This window comes from Lynx rufus, unplaced genomic scaffold (assembly GCF_022079265.1).
Source record: "Lynx rufus isolate CCGP_SWC_20201006 ecotype Redwood Valley unplaced genomic scaffold, mLynRuf1.p SCAF_9, whole genome shotgun sequence".
Lineage (NCBI taxonomy): Eukaryota > Metazoa > Chordata > Mammalia > Carnivora > Felidae > Lynx > Lynx rufus.
This window is the reverse complement of record NW_025814897.1, coordinates 99,465,961-99,483,617: the sequence shown is the minus strand read 5'-3', so window position 1 is coordinate 99,483,617 and position 17,657 is coordinate 99,465,961. Positions and strand designations below refer to the sequence as shown.

The 17,657-nt window shown below is 51.9% G+C and overlaps 2 protein-coding genes across 5 annotated transcripts in view; one reads left to right on the top strand and one right to left on the bottom strand.

Moving 5' to 3' along the window:
• Positions 1-2: 2 nt before the first annotated feature.
• ARFGAP2 (ADP ribosylation factor GTPase activating protein 2) lies at positions 3-10,618 on the top strand. Of its 2 annotated transcripts, XM_047070631.1 has the most exons (17): positions 3-111; positions 283-401; positions 966-1,038; positions 1,563-1,694; positions 1,782-1,862; positions 2,707-2,788; positions 3,099-3,155; positions 3,815-3,856; positions 4,233-4,285; positions 4,719-4,855; positions 4,957-5,088; positions 7,016-7,144; positions 7,224-7,358; positions 8,336-8,462; positions 8,623-8,716; positions 8,837-8,955; positions 9,405-10,618. In XM_047070631.1, the coding sequence occupies exons 1-17, from the start codon at positions 40-42 to the stop codon at positions 9,423-9,425; spliced, it is 1,605 nt and encodes a 534-aa protein (XP_046926587.1). In that variant the 5' UTR covers positions 3-39; the 3' UTR covers positions 9,426-10,618. The 2 variants fall into 2 exon arrangements, with proteins under 2 accessions (XP_046926587.1, XP_046926588.1); XM_047070632.1 differs by lacking the exon at positions 3,815-3,856.
• Positions 10,619-12,071: 1,453 nt separating this feature from the next.
• The window catches only part of CSTPP1 (centriolar satellite-associated tubulin polyglutamylase complex regulator 1), a 197,779-nt gene continuing 192,193 nt past the window's right edge, over positions 12,072-17,657 (bottom strand). For 2 of the 3 annotated variants that reach the window (XM_047070633.1, XM_047070635.1), the window contains exons 6-9: positions 16,985-17,180; positions 16,206-16,315; positions 13,084-13,147; positions 12,072-12,811 (exon numbers count right to left, since the gene is read on the bottom strand). In XM_047070633.1, coding sequence (XP_046926589.1) covers positions 12,637-12,811; positions 13,084-13,147; positions 16,206-16,315; positions 16,985-17,180 — 545 coding nt within the window. In that variant the 3' untranslated portion in view covers positions 12,072-12,636. Of the gene's footprint in view, positions 12,890-13,083; positions 13,148-16,205; positions 16,316-16,984; positions 17,181-17,657 lie in introns of all 3 variants that reach the window. The other variant, XM_047070636.1, reaches the window with a different exon arrangement.

Here is a 17,657-nt window from a genome sequence, read left to right as displayed (position 1 = left end):
GGACCCGTCGGTCGCGCTGGGGTCTGGGAAGGAGAGAAAATGGCGGCGGAACCGAGCAAGACCGAAATCCAGACTCTTTTTAAGCGGCTTCGCGGGATTCCGACCAACAAGGTGCGCGAGCGGGAGGCGCGCGGGGTCCGGCGCCGGCGGAGATGGGACTCTCCCGTCTCCCCTGGGGCCTGAGGGAGGGAGAGGGGCGGGCGTGGGCTGTTTCCCTGGCGTGTCAGCGCCCGGCCTCGACTCGGGGCCCCTGACCATTGGCTCATCGCCTCCTCCACCCAGGCCTGCTTCGACTGTGGCGCCAAGAATCCGAGTTGGGCCAGCATCACATATGGTGTTTTCTTGTGCATTGACTGCTCCGGGGTGCACCGCTCCCTGGGCGTTCATCTCAGCTTCATCAGGTGGGGTCATCTTGCGGCTGCTGTGTTTCTACTCGGCCGGCCGGGGCTGTGTGCTCAGTAAGGGAGAGTAGCTGCCTCGACTGCCCGGCCAGGGAGGGGTCCGGTGGATCAGCACCGGAGGGAGCCGCCTGTGTGGGCCCCTTGTCACATAGGCAGTTTGTCTCCGTGTCTGGGTTAAAATATCCTTCTTTTCTGTTGGTTAAACTTGACACTCAGAGTATTCATTTCGGGGGAGAAGTTAGCTGCACTGACCTTGTTGCTGAATGTTGGTCGAGTATGTCTGAAGTGAGACTATGACTGTCCTTAAGGGGAAAACCAAATTCAAGCTTGAGTGCCTGAGAATTCGACCCCGTTTTGGATCTGGAAAATAATTAGCACCTTTTTGACTAGACAATTGAAGAGCAAACTTTTTCATAGACAAGTTAGAGTGGAGGAAGTAGGGTGGTGGCTGATTAATGTTTCCTGGGCGCCTACTGAAGCCCCAGGCCAAATGACAGGTATGGGTCTGCCAGGGAAGCGTCTCCTGATACCTGCTGGTGGGTGACACGCAGCCCTTGCACACAGGTCCACAGAGTTGGATTCCAACTGGAACTGGTTCCAGCTGAGGTGTATGCAGGTCGGCGGGAATGCCAACGCGGTAAAGCTCCTCCTTACCATCTTCCCCGCTCCCATTCTTCTGCTTGGGTACTAACTTTACAGTGTCTTCCTAGGAGGGCCCTGTCACTATCTCTTTTCAGAGGATTTTCTGGTCTATACCAACACTGCACACTATTCTCTAAACTTGGAAATTGGTTACTGTTCTTCTCAAATAGGCTGTGGATTCAACAAAACTGGACAGATGTTCTTGGGGGAAAGGCTAGGGGAGTTGGGGCCTCCACAGTCATCCAGATCTTGTGAGCCTAGATGAAGGATGGGCACAGTGGGTATGGCATGCTATCCTCAGGCAGGGTTGAGTAAGGGCTGAGGTTCAGTCAGTCATCTCTGAGGATGGGAGGTTGTTTTTCTGCAGGAATTTCTGAGGAACTTTACCTCTGAAAAACTGCCTGTGTCAGTAGGGTGTATTATCATGTGTAAATAATAATTGGACTGTTACAAGGAGGTGCCTCTTTTGCTTTGGGGGAATCACCTGTAGCATACTCTCCTCTCTTCTTTGCTCCCCAGACAGCTTTCTTCCGCCAACATGGATGTACAGCCAGTGATGCCAACACCAAATATAATAGCCGAGCTGCCCAGATGTATCGGGAAAAGATCCGGCAGCTGGGGAGTGCAGCCCTGGCTAGGCATGGCACTGATGTAAGTGCCTGTTCCCTGGGGCTAGGGTCGTGGGGTGAGTGGGAATATTCAGAGCCCTGTGTTTCAAGAGTGTCTTCTTCCCTCTAGCTTTGGATAGACAATATGAGTAGTGCTCCCAGTCACTCCCCAGAGAAGAAGGACTCTGATTTCTTCACGGAACACACTCAAGTGAGTGCCCACAAGGAATGTTTCTCATGATGTTGGCAGGTGGTTTACTTAACCAAGGCCAAGGCCTTCTGTGATCATGGGCATGGAGTCCATTCACCTTGTAATGTCTGTAATACTTCAGACAGAGAGTGTCTGGGGCCCACTGCTTGGTAGGTCCAGATGTTTCTTCCTCTCATGAGTAGGCATACAGTATGGCCCTCCTAAGGAATGGACCCCTGTAAACTGGAATAGTAGGGAGGAGGACCAGCTTCTTGAGGGCTCAAAAGATGTCAGGAGTTCCAGACAACTATTCCTGGATTCTTTCCCCATAAGAAAGCCACTGCAGTTGGGGACAAGGAAAGGATTCTCTCATCAGCAACCCACCCCTGGGAGGAGGTTTCTCATCTACTGGCACTGGGTGCTAAAGTCAGACTCTCTTAGTTTGAATTCCTGCTCCTCCTGTCTTTAGCATTTCTAGGATGGTGGCTAAGTCACTTTACCTGTCAAAACCTGCGTCTCTAAAAGAGATGTATCTACCTCATGGGGTTTGTTGTGATCATTGAATGTATTTATATGTGAAAAGCCGTTAGACTTGTGCTTGGCATGTGATAAGTGCCAAATAGTTGTTAGTCGTGAAATTAGGGGAACAGGCTCTGGCTGTAAGTAAATAGTGGAAGGGTGGAGGTGACTGTTAATTTCCTGTTTCTTTTTTCCATAGTCAACAGCAGTAGTCATTAAATTCTAGTCTCCTTTTCTCATGGGCTTGGAGGAGAGCCTTATACCCACAAGGTACCTTTAGATTCTTCATACACCTTGCCAGTAGGAATAGCTCATCAAAGCTTCTGTGTTCTGGCCTCTTTTTCAGCCCCCTGCCTGGAAAGAACCAGCCCCTGACCTAGCAGAGACCCAGGAGCTAGCCCCTTCTACAGAGATCAGTAGCCTGGCACGTGAGTTCAGTCTGGATTTCAACCAAGTGCCCTAGTCTTGGCAAAGGACTTGGAGCTAAGAATGGGACACCTGGCCAAGGGGATAAAAGTATGTGTATGTGTGGGGGTTCCTATATTTCTCAGTGGGCTAGGATTCATTTCAATCCCTTGGAGGATTGAATCATCATTCAATCCCTTGGAGGATCCCTTTCATCTTTTGGTGGCCTCAGCAAGCTGAGGAAAGCCAGTCTTCCCCATTTTTGTCCCATCACTTCCCGTTAAGGGAAGCAAGCTTGTGCCTTAGACCTAATTCCCACCATTGCATCCACAGAGCCGGAACACGGCCCCAACATGGACCTGCTTGGCACCTCACCCAAAGCCTCTCTAGGTCAGTATGCCACCTGGCAGGTGTGGGGTGACTGAGAGAGGGTGAGCCTCTAGGGCTCTTTTTGGATCTGGTGCTGCCTGGTCATGTGGACTGAGGCCCCAGGAAACAGCATTTGACCTCTCTGGAGTGGGGACTGGGATTGGATTGGTGGCTGTGGCATCAACTGCAAGGACTTTAGCACCAGGGCCTTTGAATTGATGAACCTGGAAGCTGGTGTACAAGGCCTGGGGTCTGCCTCTGGATGTGGAGCTGGGTCTGGCCAAAGTGTGGGGAGCCAGGACTGGACACCTAACCCTGGGGTCTGAGGCAGGATTGGCCTGTCTGGTCCATTTCATGGGATAGGGGTGTAGCTCTCACAGCTGGAGGCAACGCTCCTTTCTCAGCTTGTCCTTGGCCTTTCAGCTCTTTTTTACTTTCCTTAGTGTTCTTTAGTCTCGGTTCAGGTTTGGACAGTATTTGCTGATCTCTTGTTCTGTTGACCCTTGGGGGTTGGGGCGGGAAGCTAATGGAATGACTGTGAAACCCCATGAGAAGGCTGGCGTGGCTTGGTCTAAAGTGAGACTCTAGAGCCCTCTGGGAAGAACTTTGGCCTCTGGGCTTGGGAGCTGTATGGAGGCTCTGGGGTGGGCCCCTTGTTAGCTGCAAGTCTTTTTCTCTAGAGTCCATGTGTCTGTCACCTAAAGGGGCCCTTCCTGCCAGAGGTAACCAACAGCTGTTTTGGGGATCTCAGCCCCTTGCATGTCAGCTCCCTGCTGTAGGAGCTGAGGCTGGCATTTAACATCTGCCTCCCTGCCTCGTAGTCTTTGTGTTGGTTCAGGGACTGTGACTATCTCTGGTGCTTTGGGTCTAGGTTCTTGTGTCAGTCTGCTGGGAGTCCGTAACCTCCCCTAACTTTGTCTGTCTTTGGCTTGGACTATCCTAATGCCGTTGGTTGGAACCGGTGGGTGGCAGCTTTGCCTTCCTCTGCCTGAAGCTGTTGCCTAGAAGCTCTTGCCAAGAAGCTGCATGGTATGGGTTGAGCTGCTGTCTCTGACCTCCCTTTGTGTTCACTCATGCCCCATCTTCTTTCTCACACAGAACCGAGAACCTCCCTCATTGGCAAGAAGAAGCCAGCAGCCGCTAAGAAAGGGGTAGGTGGAGAGAGGCAGTATGGTGGTGGTTAGGAGCTGGCATCAAATAGCTGGATTCACCCCTTGACCCTGCCGCTTACTGGCTGTATGACCTTAGCAAAGGTACTTTTCTGAACTTTATCTATGAAAGGGCTGTCAAGATGCCTGTCTTCAAGGGGCTCCTGGGAAGAGTCTGTGAGACTGTGCACATTGAGTGCCTGGCACATACTGGGCCTGGTCAGCCCTGCAGCTTCTGCTGTTGTGTGAGCCACCTCATGCCCAGCTCCAGCAGAACCACTGTTGTCCCTCTTGACCATGCTGGCTGGGCTCCTAGTTTTTGCCTGAACTTAGGAAGGAATGCTTTCTTTGTGGGTGTGGCTAGAGGACCCATGCTCGGGAGGAAACCAAAGACATTTTGGTCGGCGAGACCCCCATCCCATGATTCTCCTCCCAGCTGGGTGCCAAGAAAGGCCTAGGGGCCCAGAAGGTGAGCAGCCAGAGCTTCAGTGAGATCGAGCGGCAGGCCCAGGTGGCAGAGAAGCTCCGCGAGCAGCAGGCAGCTGATGCCAAGAAGCAGGCTGAGGAGTCCATGTGAGTGTTTGCCAGAGGGACCTCAGCTCCCGTGGGGTTGGGTGGGCAGGTAGGACAGGTCAGGATGGGTGTCTGCCCCTGACATGTTTGTTCCCTCCAAGGGTTGCCTCTATGCGCCTGGCCTACCAGGAACTCCAGATTGACCGTAAGAAGGAGGAGAAGAAGCTACAGAATCTGGAAGGGAAGAAGCGAGAACAGGCAGAGAGGTTGGGCATGGGCTTGGTGTCCCGCAGGTGAGGCTCAGCTCTGGGGTGTGGCAGGGAAGTGCCGCTGTTCTCCCCAGAGCCGCTGCAAATTCTTCCCAGCAGTTTGGGTTTTTAGGCTCAGTCTTCCTCCGAGGCTGAACAGATAGATGGTTTTGCTTATTGTCTTAAAGTGGCCTAGTACAATGTTTGTCACAGAGTAGGTATATGCTTAGTGTTTGTTAAATGAAGGAAACGCAGGATCAGATGCTTGTTTGATATACCCAAGAGGGTAGGGTGTGCTGTGTAATGGGGGTGCTAATGGCACTTTTGGTGGGACATTTCTTTATTTTTCAAGACCTCCCTAAGAATTACAAGGCTTTTAGCATTCTTAATCCCTGTCCTCTAAAGGCCATTGCTGCCAGACACGCTAACGCCTGGAAATACCCCCAGACAATGCCCTTTGGCATTGACAATATCCTTCCTATTTCAGGACCACTGGGTTTGTGTTGCTGTGGTTTCTTAAAAACAAAACAAAGACTGCAAACCAGTTCTATTATGCATTTTGTTTGCTTTACACTAAGAGCTCACGTTTAGAGATTTCGGTAACACTAGACTTTTGATCTCGCTTAAAAATCGGAACATCGGACAGCACTGGGGCCAGCAATCCTGGCTACAGCGGGCTTGTGCTAAGTGCTGGCTCGCTCTTTCGAGGGGGTGTGAGCTCTGCCATTGGCTTTATTTACTTAAATACAACAGTCCTGTGCAGGAGGTATTACTGTGTCTTTTCACAGGTGAGAGAATTGACTTACAGCAAGTAAGCAACTTGCCCGAAGCCCATGAATCTAGTAATTGGCACCACTAGATTTTGAACATAGAACTACTGATGGCAAATTCAGCATTCAGGGCCTTTATACTCCACTTCTCTGAAAGAAGATAAGGCTGGCTATTTCTGCTTAATCTTTCAGAACACGTACTAGTTAGATTTAAATTATTCCATTTCAGTCTGTGTGCTGCTTGTGTAACCCACAGCTAATCAGGGAAACATAAAATTTTACCCCCAGGAAGGACTTTAGATCTCCTCCCCTTCCCTGTTTTGGTCACAGGAATTACTGGGTTAAAGGGTATGAACAATTTTTTCAGCTGTTGTTTTCTTTTTTCTTTTTTTGCAGTGCAATAGAATCTTTATTTAAACTCTGCCAACTCTGTGTAATGCCCTATTGTAAAATATTCACTGTTTGGGGTTCTGTCAGCTAAAAGCTATAGTGTTTTTTTTGTTTGTTTGTTTTTTGAGATATTTTTTAATGAATTTACTTAAGTGAAATTAGTTCTTAAAATGCCTCTGTGGAGCATGACACAGGACGAAAGTGAGGCATGAAGAGTTAGTACCTCTTGCCCAACTCACTGCCTCTTCTCACGGGGATACCATACAGCAGTCCCAGGGCTTCGTGCATATAGCCAGGCTGTGTACTTTGAAATACTTTCATCTTTCAAAAAAAAGGCGGGGTGGTGTAGGGGTTAGGACAATTAAGGACTCATTCTTTGATGCCATCGGACTCCTTTCCCTGGTTCTGGGGCATTTTTCATCTTTTCCATGTGTATGTGTTCATCTGGGTGAAGGATGCGGCTCATGATACAGCAAGTCTGCTGAGTTGTTTCCAAGGGCAAAAGAGCGCTATCATTTGGTGCACATCCTCATTAAAATTATAACAGGCAAACGGTGCTTTGTGAGGGAAGCCCTGCTTTGAGAAAACAAAGCTGATGTGTGCACCATTGAGGGTGTGCTCCAGCTCAGTGGGGTTCCTAGCACTCCCTGCTGGGTCTGGCCCCGTGCCTGTGCACAGGCAGGGGGAGACGGCTCTGGGTGATGCCCAGTGAAAGAGAACCCAGGTTTCTGCCAGCAGCTGGGCATCTTCTCTTGTGTAGTGACACTGTTGCTCACACCTGCCCTTGGGCCTGGCTCTGCTTGTCTCCACAGCTCTGTCTCCCACTCGGTGTTGTCTGAGATGCAGGTGATTGAGCAGGAAACCCCAGTGAGTGCAAAATCCTCCCGCTCGCAGCTGGACTTGTTTGATGATGTCGGTACTTTCGCCTCTGGACCCCCAAAGTAAGGCTGTTGTTGGGGTGCAGACTTGGCCACCATGTTCCTCATCAGGCTTCTCTGAGCTACTCTACTGTCTCACTAGGTACAAGGACAACCCCTTTTCCTTGGGGGAAAGTTTCAGTTCCCGCTGGGATACAGATACCGCCTGGGGTATGGACAGGATGGAGGAGAAGGAGCCAGAAGTGACCGTCTCAAGCATCCGGCCTATTTCAGAAAGGTGGAGTGGGCAGGGGCAACACTGTCCAGTAGGATTTTTCTGTGGTGATGGAAATTCTGTACCTGCACTGTCCAGTGTGATGACCACTGACTGTGTGCCTACTGAGCTCCTCAGATGTGGCCATTGTAACTGAAGAACTGAAATTTATAATTTAATTTTAATAAATTTAAGTAGCCACATGTGGCTAGTGGCTACCAGATTAGGTAGTACAGGAATTGGGCTTTGGTTTGAATTTTGCTTTATCATCACAGAAAGCCTAGCAGCTTCTTTTGTTCAAGATCTGTTTCTCTGGCAAGAGGGGCCTGATTTTGTGCTTCAGTCCTGAACACTCAGGGGTATGTGTCTCTGGCCACCATGTTCCTTGTTTTTTTAAAAGCCTATTTTATGTCAGTCTGGGCAATGTTTAACTAACAAATTACCCGCACAACATTTGTAAAATGGGGGACATAAGTAATGACTTCACAGGGCCGTTGGAAGGATTAAAAGTAATGAAACTTACAAAGCACCTAGGCCAGTGTCTCTGCTCGTCAGTGGTAGATAGGAGTGACCATACACTTTTAGGTCCACCCTGGGATGCTTTTGAGAGTGGAAATGCCAGAAGAGTAGGTACAAACTCAGGCCAGCTGAGACATATGGTCACTGTAGTGTTAGGCCACTTGTAACTAGGAGTAGACTGGCAGTAGTGATCCTAGGACATTCGAGACTTTGACGAAGCTCTAGTGGTTTGGGGCAGAACCCTAATGTATTTCCATGCCGCCTAGTAGAGTGAACGTAAGCTGTCTGTGCCTTGGCTTCGGTGTGGAGAAGAGAAGGGCCTTGTCCAGGGGAGAGGGCCCAGAGCCATAGCCCATGGGCCATTGTAAGCATCCCCAGAAGGCCACTGGTGCTTTTTTTGGCCTCTGTTAGTAATGGGATTAGTAATACTAGGCTCTGACAGTAATGGGAAGGATCAGAGCTATCCCACATCCACCCCTCAGAGTCACAAACAGAAGGGAAGTGGAAAGCCGGAGCTCAGGCCTCGAGTCCAGTGAAGCACGTCAGAAATTTGCAGGAGCCAAAGCCATCTCATCGGACATGTTCTTTGGGCGGGAGGTGGATGCCGAGGTAAGTAGGGTTGTCCACCCTGAGCCTGGAGGCAGCAGGTGGAGTAAGAGCTTCCTCCTTGCCACTGCTTTGGGCTTTAGCACCAGGGTGTCTTGGCCGATAAGGAGTGCTTGACTCATCGACCAAAAGATCTCCAGGTCTTTCCCTTTCTTCACCACAGCATGAAGCCAGGTCTCGTCTCCAGCAGCTCTCGGGTAGTAGTGCCATCAGCTCTTCTGACCTCTTCGGGGACATGGATGGAGCTCATGGAGCAGGTAGGGCCCTGGCGGTAAGGTGCATGCCAGGCAAGGCCCGTGGGCAGAGCTGGAGGGCCCTGTGGGCTGGGAAGGGCTTCCTGCAGGGCTTCCAGACCACCCTTTCCCTTGCTTTTACAGGTAGTGTATCTCTGGGCAACGTGCTCCCCACAGCTGACATTGCCCAGTTTAAGCAGGGTGTCAAGTCTGTGGCCGGGAAGATGGCTGTGCTGGCCAATGGCGTGATGAATTCTTTGCAGGTGAGGCTGGGGCTGCTTGACCTGGGGCGGGAGGGTAAAGCGCTATAGAGTAGTGCTTGGGGGTTGGCCGCCTCCACCACATCCAGACACTGCTGCTGGGTAGCTCCTGAGCCTGAAAGAGAGCCTTTTCTTTTCCTGGAGAGGCAGCTTCCTTCCTTTGAGCTTGGTACCAGGGCTCGGCCTCCCTAAGATGCTGCCATGTCTGCACGGATTTCCACAGCCTTGTCACCTTACTTCTCTCTCTCCTCCCTCCCCAGCTTCGAGGTTAGGCAGGGCTTCCCCCTTGGGATCTGGTCACAACCCCTTTCCTGAGTCACAATAAAATACAGAACAGTCTCTGCCATGTGAGATTGGTGCCCGATTCCCCGAGTACCCTAGTCTTGCAGGGGCGTGTTGCAGGAAAGCTGCAGGTGAGAGACTGACTTTGTTTTTTCTTTCCCCATCCCCAGGATCGCTATGGTTCCTACTGATCCAGGTGCCACGGCTCAGGCATATGGTGGCGACAACAGCAAAACCCCCATGATTCCAAGGCCAGGGGCGCTTGCCTTGTGGAAGCTGGGGAGGAATTGTTACTTTATATGTGTTGTGTGTGAGTGGGGTGGCCTTTGAGGATCTCGGGTGAGGGGGATGGGTGGTTCCAGCCTTGACCTCAGCCTGTAGACTGAGCCCTTTTATTCTCCTCCCCTCACACCCCCTCCCCTGTGTGCTAGATTACTGTCCTCTGGTCCTGCCCCCAAGCTGCTGCTCGTCCTGCCACACTGGGAGTGAGGGGAGGAGTTTCCTCAGGAGGGTTTATTCTGGGCCCAGCCCTTCCCCAAGTAGGGAAAGTGAGAAGTGTAAGGCTTTTTGGCCAGCTCTAGGATCCTTCCAGGTTGTCTGGGGTTTGGTCCCCATCCTCTGGAACCAGTGGGCAGGTCTAGAAAGAGTTCTGCTATAGACCAGCCCCAGGGTAGGGAGGCTGCTCCAGTGGCCTCTTCTGGGTGCCAGGAGAGGGCAGGGGAGGGGAAGGACCTTCGTCTGGGCCTTCTTAAGGGCTAGAAACTTTACCCGCTACTGAAAGGTTTCATTTGGGATCAGACTTGAGGCCCGAGTGATCTTCTCCTGTCTCACCACCCCTTTTTACAGTGATCACTTGAGGGATACTTCTCCTGGGTGTCTCGGAGTCCTTCCATACCATCTATTGTGGAGCACAGGACCCTCTGTCCCTTCTTCCCCTGCTTGGTGTGGCCATGGTGGGTCTCATCTGCCCTGTGCCCTGCTCTGGATGCTGTGAGCGTAATGCTGGCCAAGGAAGCAGAGGACATGAGGGACAGAAACAGGCTCTTGGGGCTCAACTTTCTTCTGTGTCATCCTGGTCTTAGGGGGGCCTGGACAGCACCCCACCACTGAGAGCTTGAGGCACCTACAGAGCTGCACGCCTTGCCCCCTGGCCACTAGGCCATGTACTGTGTCATCCTTGGTGCCATCTTCCCCTGCTGTGCTGACAGTCTGGGCCCACCCTGCCCCCTGTGGGTTTGGGGTTGGGCTCCCAAGCAACACAGACCATTCTTCCCTACCCCCCCCCCCCCCCCAAGGGACTTGACTTTCTTTCTGGACTGTTTGTATTGAAACAGAGTGGTGTCAAATAAAGCCTTGACAGGGCCCAGGGCCACTGTTGATCTGAGTCAAGTAGTGTCCTCTCTGGATCCTTGCCTCCCTGCCCAGCGCAGGCCCCTGGCCTCACTCTCTGGGCTCCCACCGATATGGGTAGGGCGTCGGTGCTGAAGCTGAGGGCACTCTCTCCAGGGCCTCCAGCTTGTCTCTTCTCTGAAAGCCAAAGGCCCCTGGCTCCTTGGCCCTGTGCTGCCGCGAGGTCCGGTGCAGCCTCGACCTCACCACCCTGTTGCACGCGGAGGAAAGAGCTGGTGTTAGTTGGCCCTTTAACTCATCTACTGAGCCATACTGCTGTGGGCAGGTGAGCAGCCTAGCAGTTCTGGACCTCATCCCAGCAGTCGGCTTGACTGGGGTGTGTTTCTCAGTGGAGTTTAAAGACAAATGAAATGTGCAGCCTTAATGGAACCATTTTAAATCCAGGAAGAAAGGGTGTGTGTGTGTATTACCCCCGGGCTTGGCAACTCTTTTCCCTTGTAGGGACTCCTGGAATACATATGGCACCTTAGGGGTCCTCTCAGGGTACAGGTATAAACCACTGGTCTGGGACATGGATGATTAGAAAGGATGGGCAGAGGGGGCCATGGGGACTTTTAGTTACTGATTTCCAAAGTGTGGGTCTCGGCCTCCGGCTCTGGAGTCCTCTGGAGGGTTCGTAATCCAGATTTCTGTGCCCCACCGCAAGCTGGAACTTGGTTAACTTGCATCGTAAACAAGCTCCCCATGTGATTCGGATGCACACCAGGATTTCTGAGCTGTCAATCAGCCAGAGGCTGGAGAGGAGGATGGGCCTGGAGAGTTCACGTGACTCGGAGCTTCAGTAGGACTGGAACTTCCAGCTCTGGCCTGGCACTCCAGGGCTCTGGGAGCCAGTTCCTGAAACTATTTAGGGGGGCTTTTCTGGGCAGGGATGAGCCCAGGATAATGTGTGTGCCCAGTGAGATGACCCCTGGCTCAGGAGGCAGGCCGCTCTGCTTGGGTCCCTGAGTGGCTTTTACTTTCTAGACAACTGCCCATTTCAGGAACTTGAAGACCACCTGTCCTTAACCTTCCTCCAGTCTTGGCTGGAAGCTTGTCTTCCTCAGGCCTGTCCACGGCTGCATCCCCACTGCATCCCCAGTCTCGAGCAGCTGCTTAACAAATGTTTAATGAAACTCTGGCTAGAAGACTCTGCAGTGCTAACCCTTTGGGGTCAGCGTCTTTCGAGTTCTGAACCTGGCCTCGAACCCTCTGGGCTTGTTTTCTGAAGGCCCATTCCAGCTGTGAGCATCTTTCCTTTGAGAGGCTGCTGTCTTGTGCCCGAGTTGAATCCCTGTTGGCTCATCTGAGGCTCGTCTCCAGGCTTGAGTGGTCCTCTGGCCCCTGCCTCCCAGTCCTGCTAGGATAGCTGGGACTCGGCACCCAAAACCCAAACTCGCCCCTTCCCTTCACCCGCTCAGTGTAGTGGCTTTAGACTCACCACTTACTGGATACAAGGGACTTTATTCATTTAACATACTTAACTATTAGACACAGAGGAGACTTGAAGCAGTTTTTGAAAGTGGAATTGTCTTCTTGCCTACCCTTCATCCTATCATGGTAGTGGCTCTTCCTCCAGCAGAAGGCCACCATGTTTATGTCCACCCCATACTTGCCCTTGACCATGCAAGGCCCTGCATGGTTATTCATGGTCTCTCCCCTTCCTGGAGTTGCTGTGAGGAGACCACCTTTATGTGGGGACTGTCAGCAAAAGACTAAAGCCAAGTCACCCCCTGGTGGCTTCAGCTCAGTCTGCTGTCAGCTTGGGGCCTGCCTAAAGCACAGAGGCTGACAGGGCCAAGGAGAGTAGGCTGTTACTTTTCAGGGTCACTGCTTGGCTTGGCTGATACCAGAACCCCTCTGGCTGGTCTTTGGGCTTGGGCTGTTGTTATTCAAGCTTTTCACCAGCAGAGGGCAGCATGGCACAGGAGTGGGAGAGGAGGATGGCTGGGAGTCCCAAGGGCTAGGTAGGTGGGAGCTGGATACAGGCGTTGTGGACAGGACCCTTCAGACTCAAGTCTCGGACTCGTCCGTCTCTTCAGTGGAGCCATCGCTCTCTGCATCCATCTTGCGGGCATGATGGAGGGGTCTCCAGGGGGAGCCAACCCGGGGAGGGGTTCGGGAAGGCAGGCAGCTGGCCTCTGGATTGGCAGTGGCCGAGTTGACCAGGCCTGGGATCTGGACAAGCCTGAAGGAGGGAAGAAGCCCAGAAGGCAGCCAGGTGCTTCCTCTCTAGAGACCAGGACCTCCATGCTCACTCTTGAATCTGGATGAAACCATGGGCTGTATTCCCAAAGGACTCAAAGAGAGGCTACCTCAGGCCTCTGCTGGCGCCCAAACCCTTCCCTGAATGATGGGGATGTTGTGGACAAGCACTGTCACCCACAATAGGACACTGCCAGGTCCGACTGAGGTATAGCCTTCCCACAAGGGGGCAGCCTCTTCCCACCTGACACTTACAGTCGTTCCAGCTCCTCATCCATGGCTGGGTCGTGCATTAGGTCTCCTTTGTCAGGCAAAGCTCCTAGGACAAAATTGGGGGGCACAAAACTTACTCTGAGTGTCTTTCAGGCAGGCTCCAGTCAGATAGCTCCATTCCCAGCAGGTGGCTCCATGCCCCTCACCTTCATGTCTACCTACTCTGCTGACCCGGGGAGGGCTGATCTAAAAGATTTAAGAAAGAGCTCTTTCTAAAAAAAATTTAAAGTAGGTTCCACACCCAGCATGGAGCCCAACTCAGGGCTTGAGCTCACGACTCTTGAGATCAAGACCTGAGCTGAGATCAAGAGTTGGACACAACTGACTGAGCCCCTTGGTGCACCCTAAGGTGTCCCTTAAAAAAAAATTCTTTTTAGGGGCGCCTGGGTGGCTCAGTCGGTTGGGCGGCTGACTTCAGCTCAGGTCACGATCTCGCGGTCCGTGAGTTCGAGCCCCGCGTCGGGCTCTGTGCTGACAGCTCAGAGCCTGGAGTCTGTTTCAGATTCTGTGTCTCCCTCTCTCTGACCCTCCCCCGTTCATGCTCTGTCTCAAAAACAGATAAACGTTAAAAAAAAAAGAGTCTAAAAATTTTTTCAAAAAAAAATTCTTTTTATTTTTAAGTATAGTTGACACCCAATGTTACATTAGTTTCAGGTGTACAACATAGTGGCTCACCGTCTCTACACGTTATGCTGTGCTCACCACGAGCGTAGCTACCATCTGTCACCATACAGCACTATTCTAGTATCATTGGCTGTGTTCCCTGTGCTGTATCTTTTAATCCCGTGACTTGTTCAAGGGGAAGAGCTCTTAAGAAAAGTTTAAAACGAGAACTGCTATGGGGGGCAGGAAGTTGGGGCTACTTATAAATTCAGTGAACCTGTGCCTACCCTCTCCAACTCGGGACAAGAATCACAGCTATGAGACATCCCCAAACCTCAAGGTCACTGCACCAACAGGGTAATCTCCTTCCAAGATTAGGTGGTGGGCTGTGAGCTGTGTAGGGGGCTCAGTTCCTTCCTTGAGTCCCCAGATACTGGGCTGAAAAGGAGCCAGAGACACAGAGTATGGGCCAGCTAATCCCCCCAAACCAGAAATTATCTAGTTTTGTGCCCCCAAATCAGAGTGACCTCACTTTGGAGACAGAATGGTTAATATTGGTGCCTTAGCTCCTCAAGATGGTCTCGGGGGTGAGAAGAGAAGGCTGGGTCAGAATCAGACTAAAGTCTTGCATGGCGGGGAGCTGCCAGGTGGGGGTGGGGGGTGGGATCTGCCTCATCTCTGCTCAGCCGCAATCTCTCTGAGCTGGTTCCCTCAGCTACAAACCAAAGGAAGTAATGCTTTGATACTGGGGATGGTGAGAGGAGACAGTCTTGGATATTCCTTGGAGCCGTTAACAGTGGAGGGAAGGGGGAGCTGAAGTCTACAGATGGAAAGATTCTCGCCAGCAAACTTTTGAGGGGAAAAGCCCACTGGTGGTCAGGACATAGATTTGGCAGTTAACAATGCTTGTGTCCAGAAAGCCACAATCTTAAACTTACCATCTGGCTCCAGTCCAATTCCCTACTTTTCCAGAGCTTTTCAGATGATGCCTCCTGGCCCCTTTTGCTCTTCCTTAGTGGTTTTCAAAGTGTGTCCCTCAGAGCCCTCTCATTTTGTGTGCATGAATGTGTATGTGGGGGGGGGCGGGTGCCTTGAGGACTAAGGGAACAGGACAACCCTTCTCCACAACTGGCTCCACCCTGGGGATCTCCAGATCTCTAGTTCCTACACCGGAGATGCAGGTGAGGGCAATGCTTCTCTCCATCTCCCACTCAACCCAGCCCAGCATTAGTGTTGGTAAAAGTGGTTGACTGAGTGCCCTTTTTAAAGGCCCTAGAAAATGCGAGCACGTGGGGTTAGTCCAGGCTGTGATCTTACCTAGTTAGCTTTTCCTTTCTCTTCCTATGGGCTGATTGGTGGAAAGGGAGGCAGGGCAGTCAGTTACCTAGGTGTAGGAAAGAAACCCTAAGCCAACCCCACCCACTGTCCCCTTACTCTTGACTTCTGACTCCTATTTGCCTTTCTACTCTGGTCCAGCCGGTGGTCTTGGCGACAACGTCACTTAGCTGAGGGGTCCGTAGGCTCATGCACACCCCAAGCATCAACTCAGAATAACGAGGCTGCTAGGTAGCATCACGCCTCAGTGAGCCCTCCATCAGTCCTGCTGTGTGCATCCCGTGTGCATCCCCAGCAGGCTTCATACCACATAAGATCTAAAGCAACTAGTTTGTACTAGGCCTACAATGGCTGGCATTTAAAGAATGTTAAATTCCCTTCCCTTGACCCCATTCCCTCAAGTGGCCGGAGGAAGGGGAAGGTTATGTGTTCTTTGAGACTCAGGAACCTGGGGCCTCAAACACACCTGGATACCTCTTGAAGAGCGAGACAAATAACAATCCCTCCAGCTCTGGTGGATGGTGGCCGGGTGGCTCTTCCCTTGGGAGAGCAGCAGGTGTGAGAGGGAGAAGAGTGGGGTGGGTGGAGAAGGCCAGCCAGTGAGAATAGACGACAGACAGGAAAAACTAGGCCAGTACAGTCCTCTCTCCCCCCCCTTTTTTGCTCCCTTTCAGATTAATCAGGTTTTTTGTTTTTTTTTTTCTTTTTCTTTTTTCTTTCCAGCTGGGAAAAAAGGCCTCCCCAGACACACCTTTGCCCTGCTTACAAACGGGATTCAGGTCTCTTTGATATATAATCTCCAAAGCCACCCAGTAAATAGCCCTGTGTCTGCCCAACCTGCAGGCCACTCCCCAAAGCAGAGCTGAGGATTCTCTGGGGAGGGGCCGGCCACACCTCTGCCACAGAGAGGCTGCTTCATGTCGGGGCAGGGCTTTGGGCGGGGAAGGCTGTCCCTTACCATGGGAGTGTGAGAGGCCTAAGAGGGCACAGTCTTTCTTGTGCACGTTCTGGCTCCCTAGGTCTCAGAGTCTGGCCCTGAGAAGTCACGGTGCAGGTGGTGATGTCCCCCCTCCTTCATGGGACCATGTCTGCCAATAGCGGCTGGCTCCTACGTGGCTTAGTGTTGGGGGAGCAGGAGAGGCTAGCCATAGCTAGCTCTGGCTTACCCAGGGCTTGGTTGATTCCATGATGCTTTGAAAGAGCCACCAGGAATCCATAGAAGGTCAGTCTCTGAACGTTGCTTAGTACCTCTTTGACAAGTGCTGGGGGTGGACAGCTAGAAGGGAGAATACAGATACGAGATTCAAAGACCAGCAAGTCTGACATCTTTTCATCCATACTTTAAGGCTTAGGAGGATGCCCAAAGCTGGGACTGAGGGACCCTGTGTTCCCTGGGGGTCCTAAAACCCTGGAGGAACATGGCAGATCTCTAGAAGCAAGGCCTTGACTGTGGACAGAAAGGGCTGGCATGTTGCCTAACTGGTGCTTTCACTAGGGGAGTGGGAGGGAGGGAACAGGGAAGAGGCAATGGATGGCAACCACATCTTGGAGGAGACCATAAACTGGCTGCTCTGTCTCTAAGGAGACTTCGTGCTACACGGGACAGCTTAACCCTCCCTCTCTGCAGAGTGAATTCTTTGTACAGTGAATGTTTTCCCCTTCTCTCTACAAAGCTAAGGCCAATCTATCTCCTGGCAAGGAGAAGGGGCCCAAGCTGGTCATCTACAGCTTGGAAGTGGAAGTGATCTTCCCTAAGTGAGCCACCTAGGATGTTGTTTGGTCAACAGCCTGGTCTGGGGCGGATGGCACTGTCCTCATTTATATATGACCATCAAGGGCTCTAGAAGCCCCGGATCCATCAGAACATCTGCTAGAGATCTGTTCCAGAGCCAGCAGCCCACAGTCCCTGGGGCTGAGGTGGGGGGTCTACGTACCCATTTCTTACCTGTACTTGTGCCGGTCACACAAGTTCTCCAGGCACTGGTAGAACAGTGATGCCTCCACTCCCTCCAACATACTAGCCTCGCCCAAGGTAGGTCGCTGGCGGTGTTGCCCACTGGATGATGTTGGCACAATCACTGTGTTGGGGTTCTTGCCTGCCAGCAGGTCCTGATAGATGGCAGCCACACTCTCCAGGAATTCTGAGTACCATGATTGGGGAGGGAGGGGGTGGGCAGGTCAGGCAAGGAGGACACACTTCCTCCCTTCACTGGATCCTTCCTTTCCTGTTAACTCAGCTCCTCCCCAGCCTTGGCGCTCAGTGCTTGGTGGCTGGGAGCAGGAGCCCTCAACCTCGTGTGACCACCGCACTCATGAGCAATGATATGAACGTGTGTTTCAGCTCAGTGTCCCTCCTCCGGGGACTTGTTCCTAGACCAAGTAGAGGCCCTATTACATACTTTCAGAGCACCCTGTGCTTCTTTGTAGCGCTTTTCCAACCATGAATTTTCTGAATAATTATTTGTTTGCTCTGCCTTCCAGCTGGAGCGGAAGATCCGTGTATAAAGGTAGGGATTGTGCCTTGTCAGCCTTCCTGCCCCAGCACCTAACACAGTGCTGGGCACATATTAAATTCTATACATACTTTTTTTTTTAATGTTTCTTTATTTTTGAGAGAG

What these genes read in the sequence shown, in the direction of transcription:
- ARFGAP2 (XM_047070631.1), top strand. Translation starts at nt 40, where the DNA reads ATGGCGGCGGAACCGAGCAAGACCGAAATCCAGACTCTTTTTAAGCGG. An exon ending in CAGCAGCCGCTAAGAAAGGG is followed by an intron (nt 4,286 to 4,718) that starts GTAGGTGGAGAG and finishes TTCTCCTCCCAG; the next exon opens with CTGGGTGCCAAGAAAGGCCT. An exon ending in ATCCGGCCTATTTCAGAAAG is followed by an intron (nt 7,359 to 8,335) that starts GTGGAGTGGGCA and finishes TCCACCCCTCAG; the next exon opens with AGTCACAAACAGAAGGGAAG.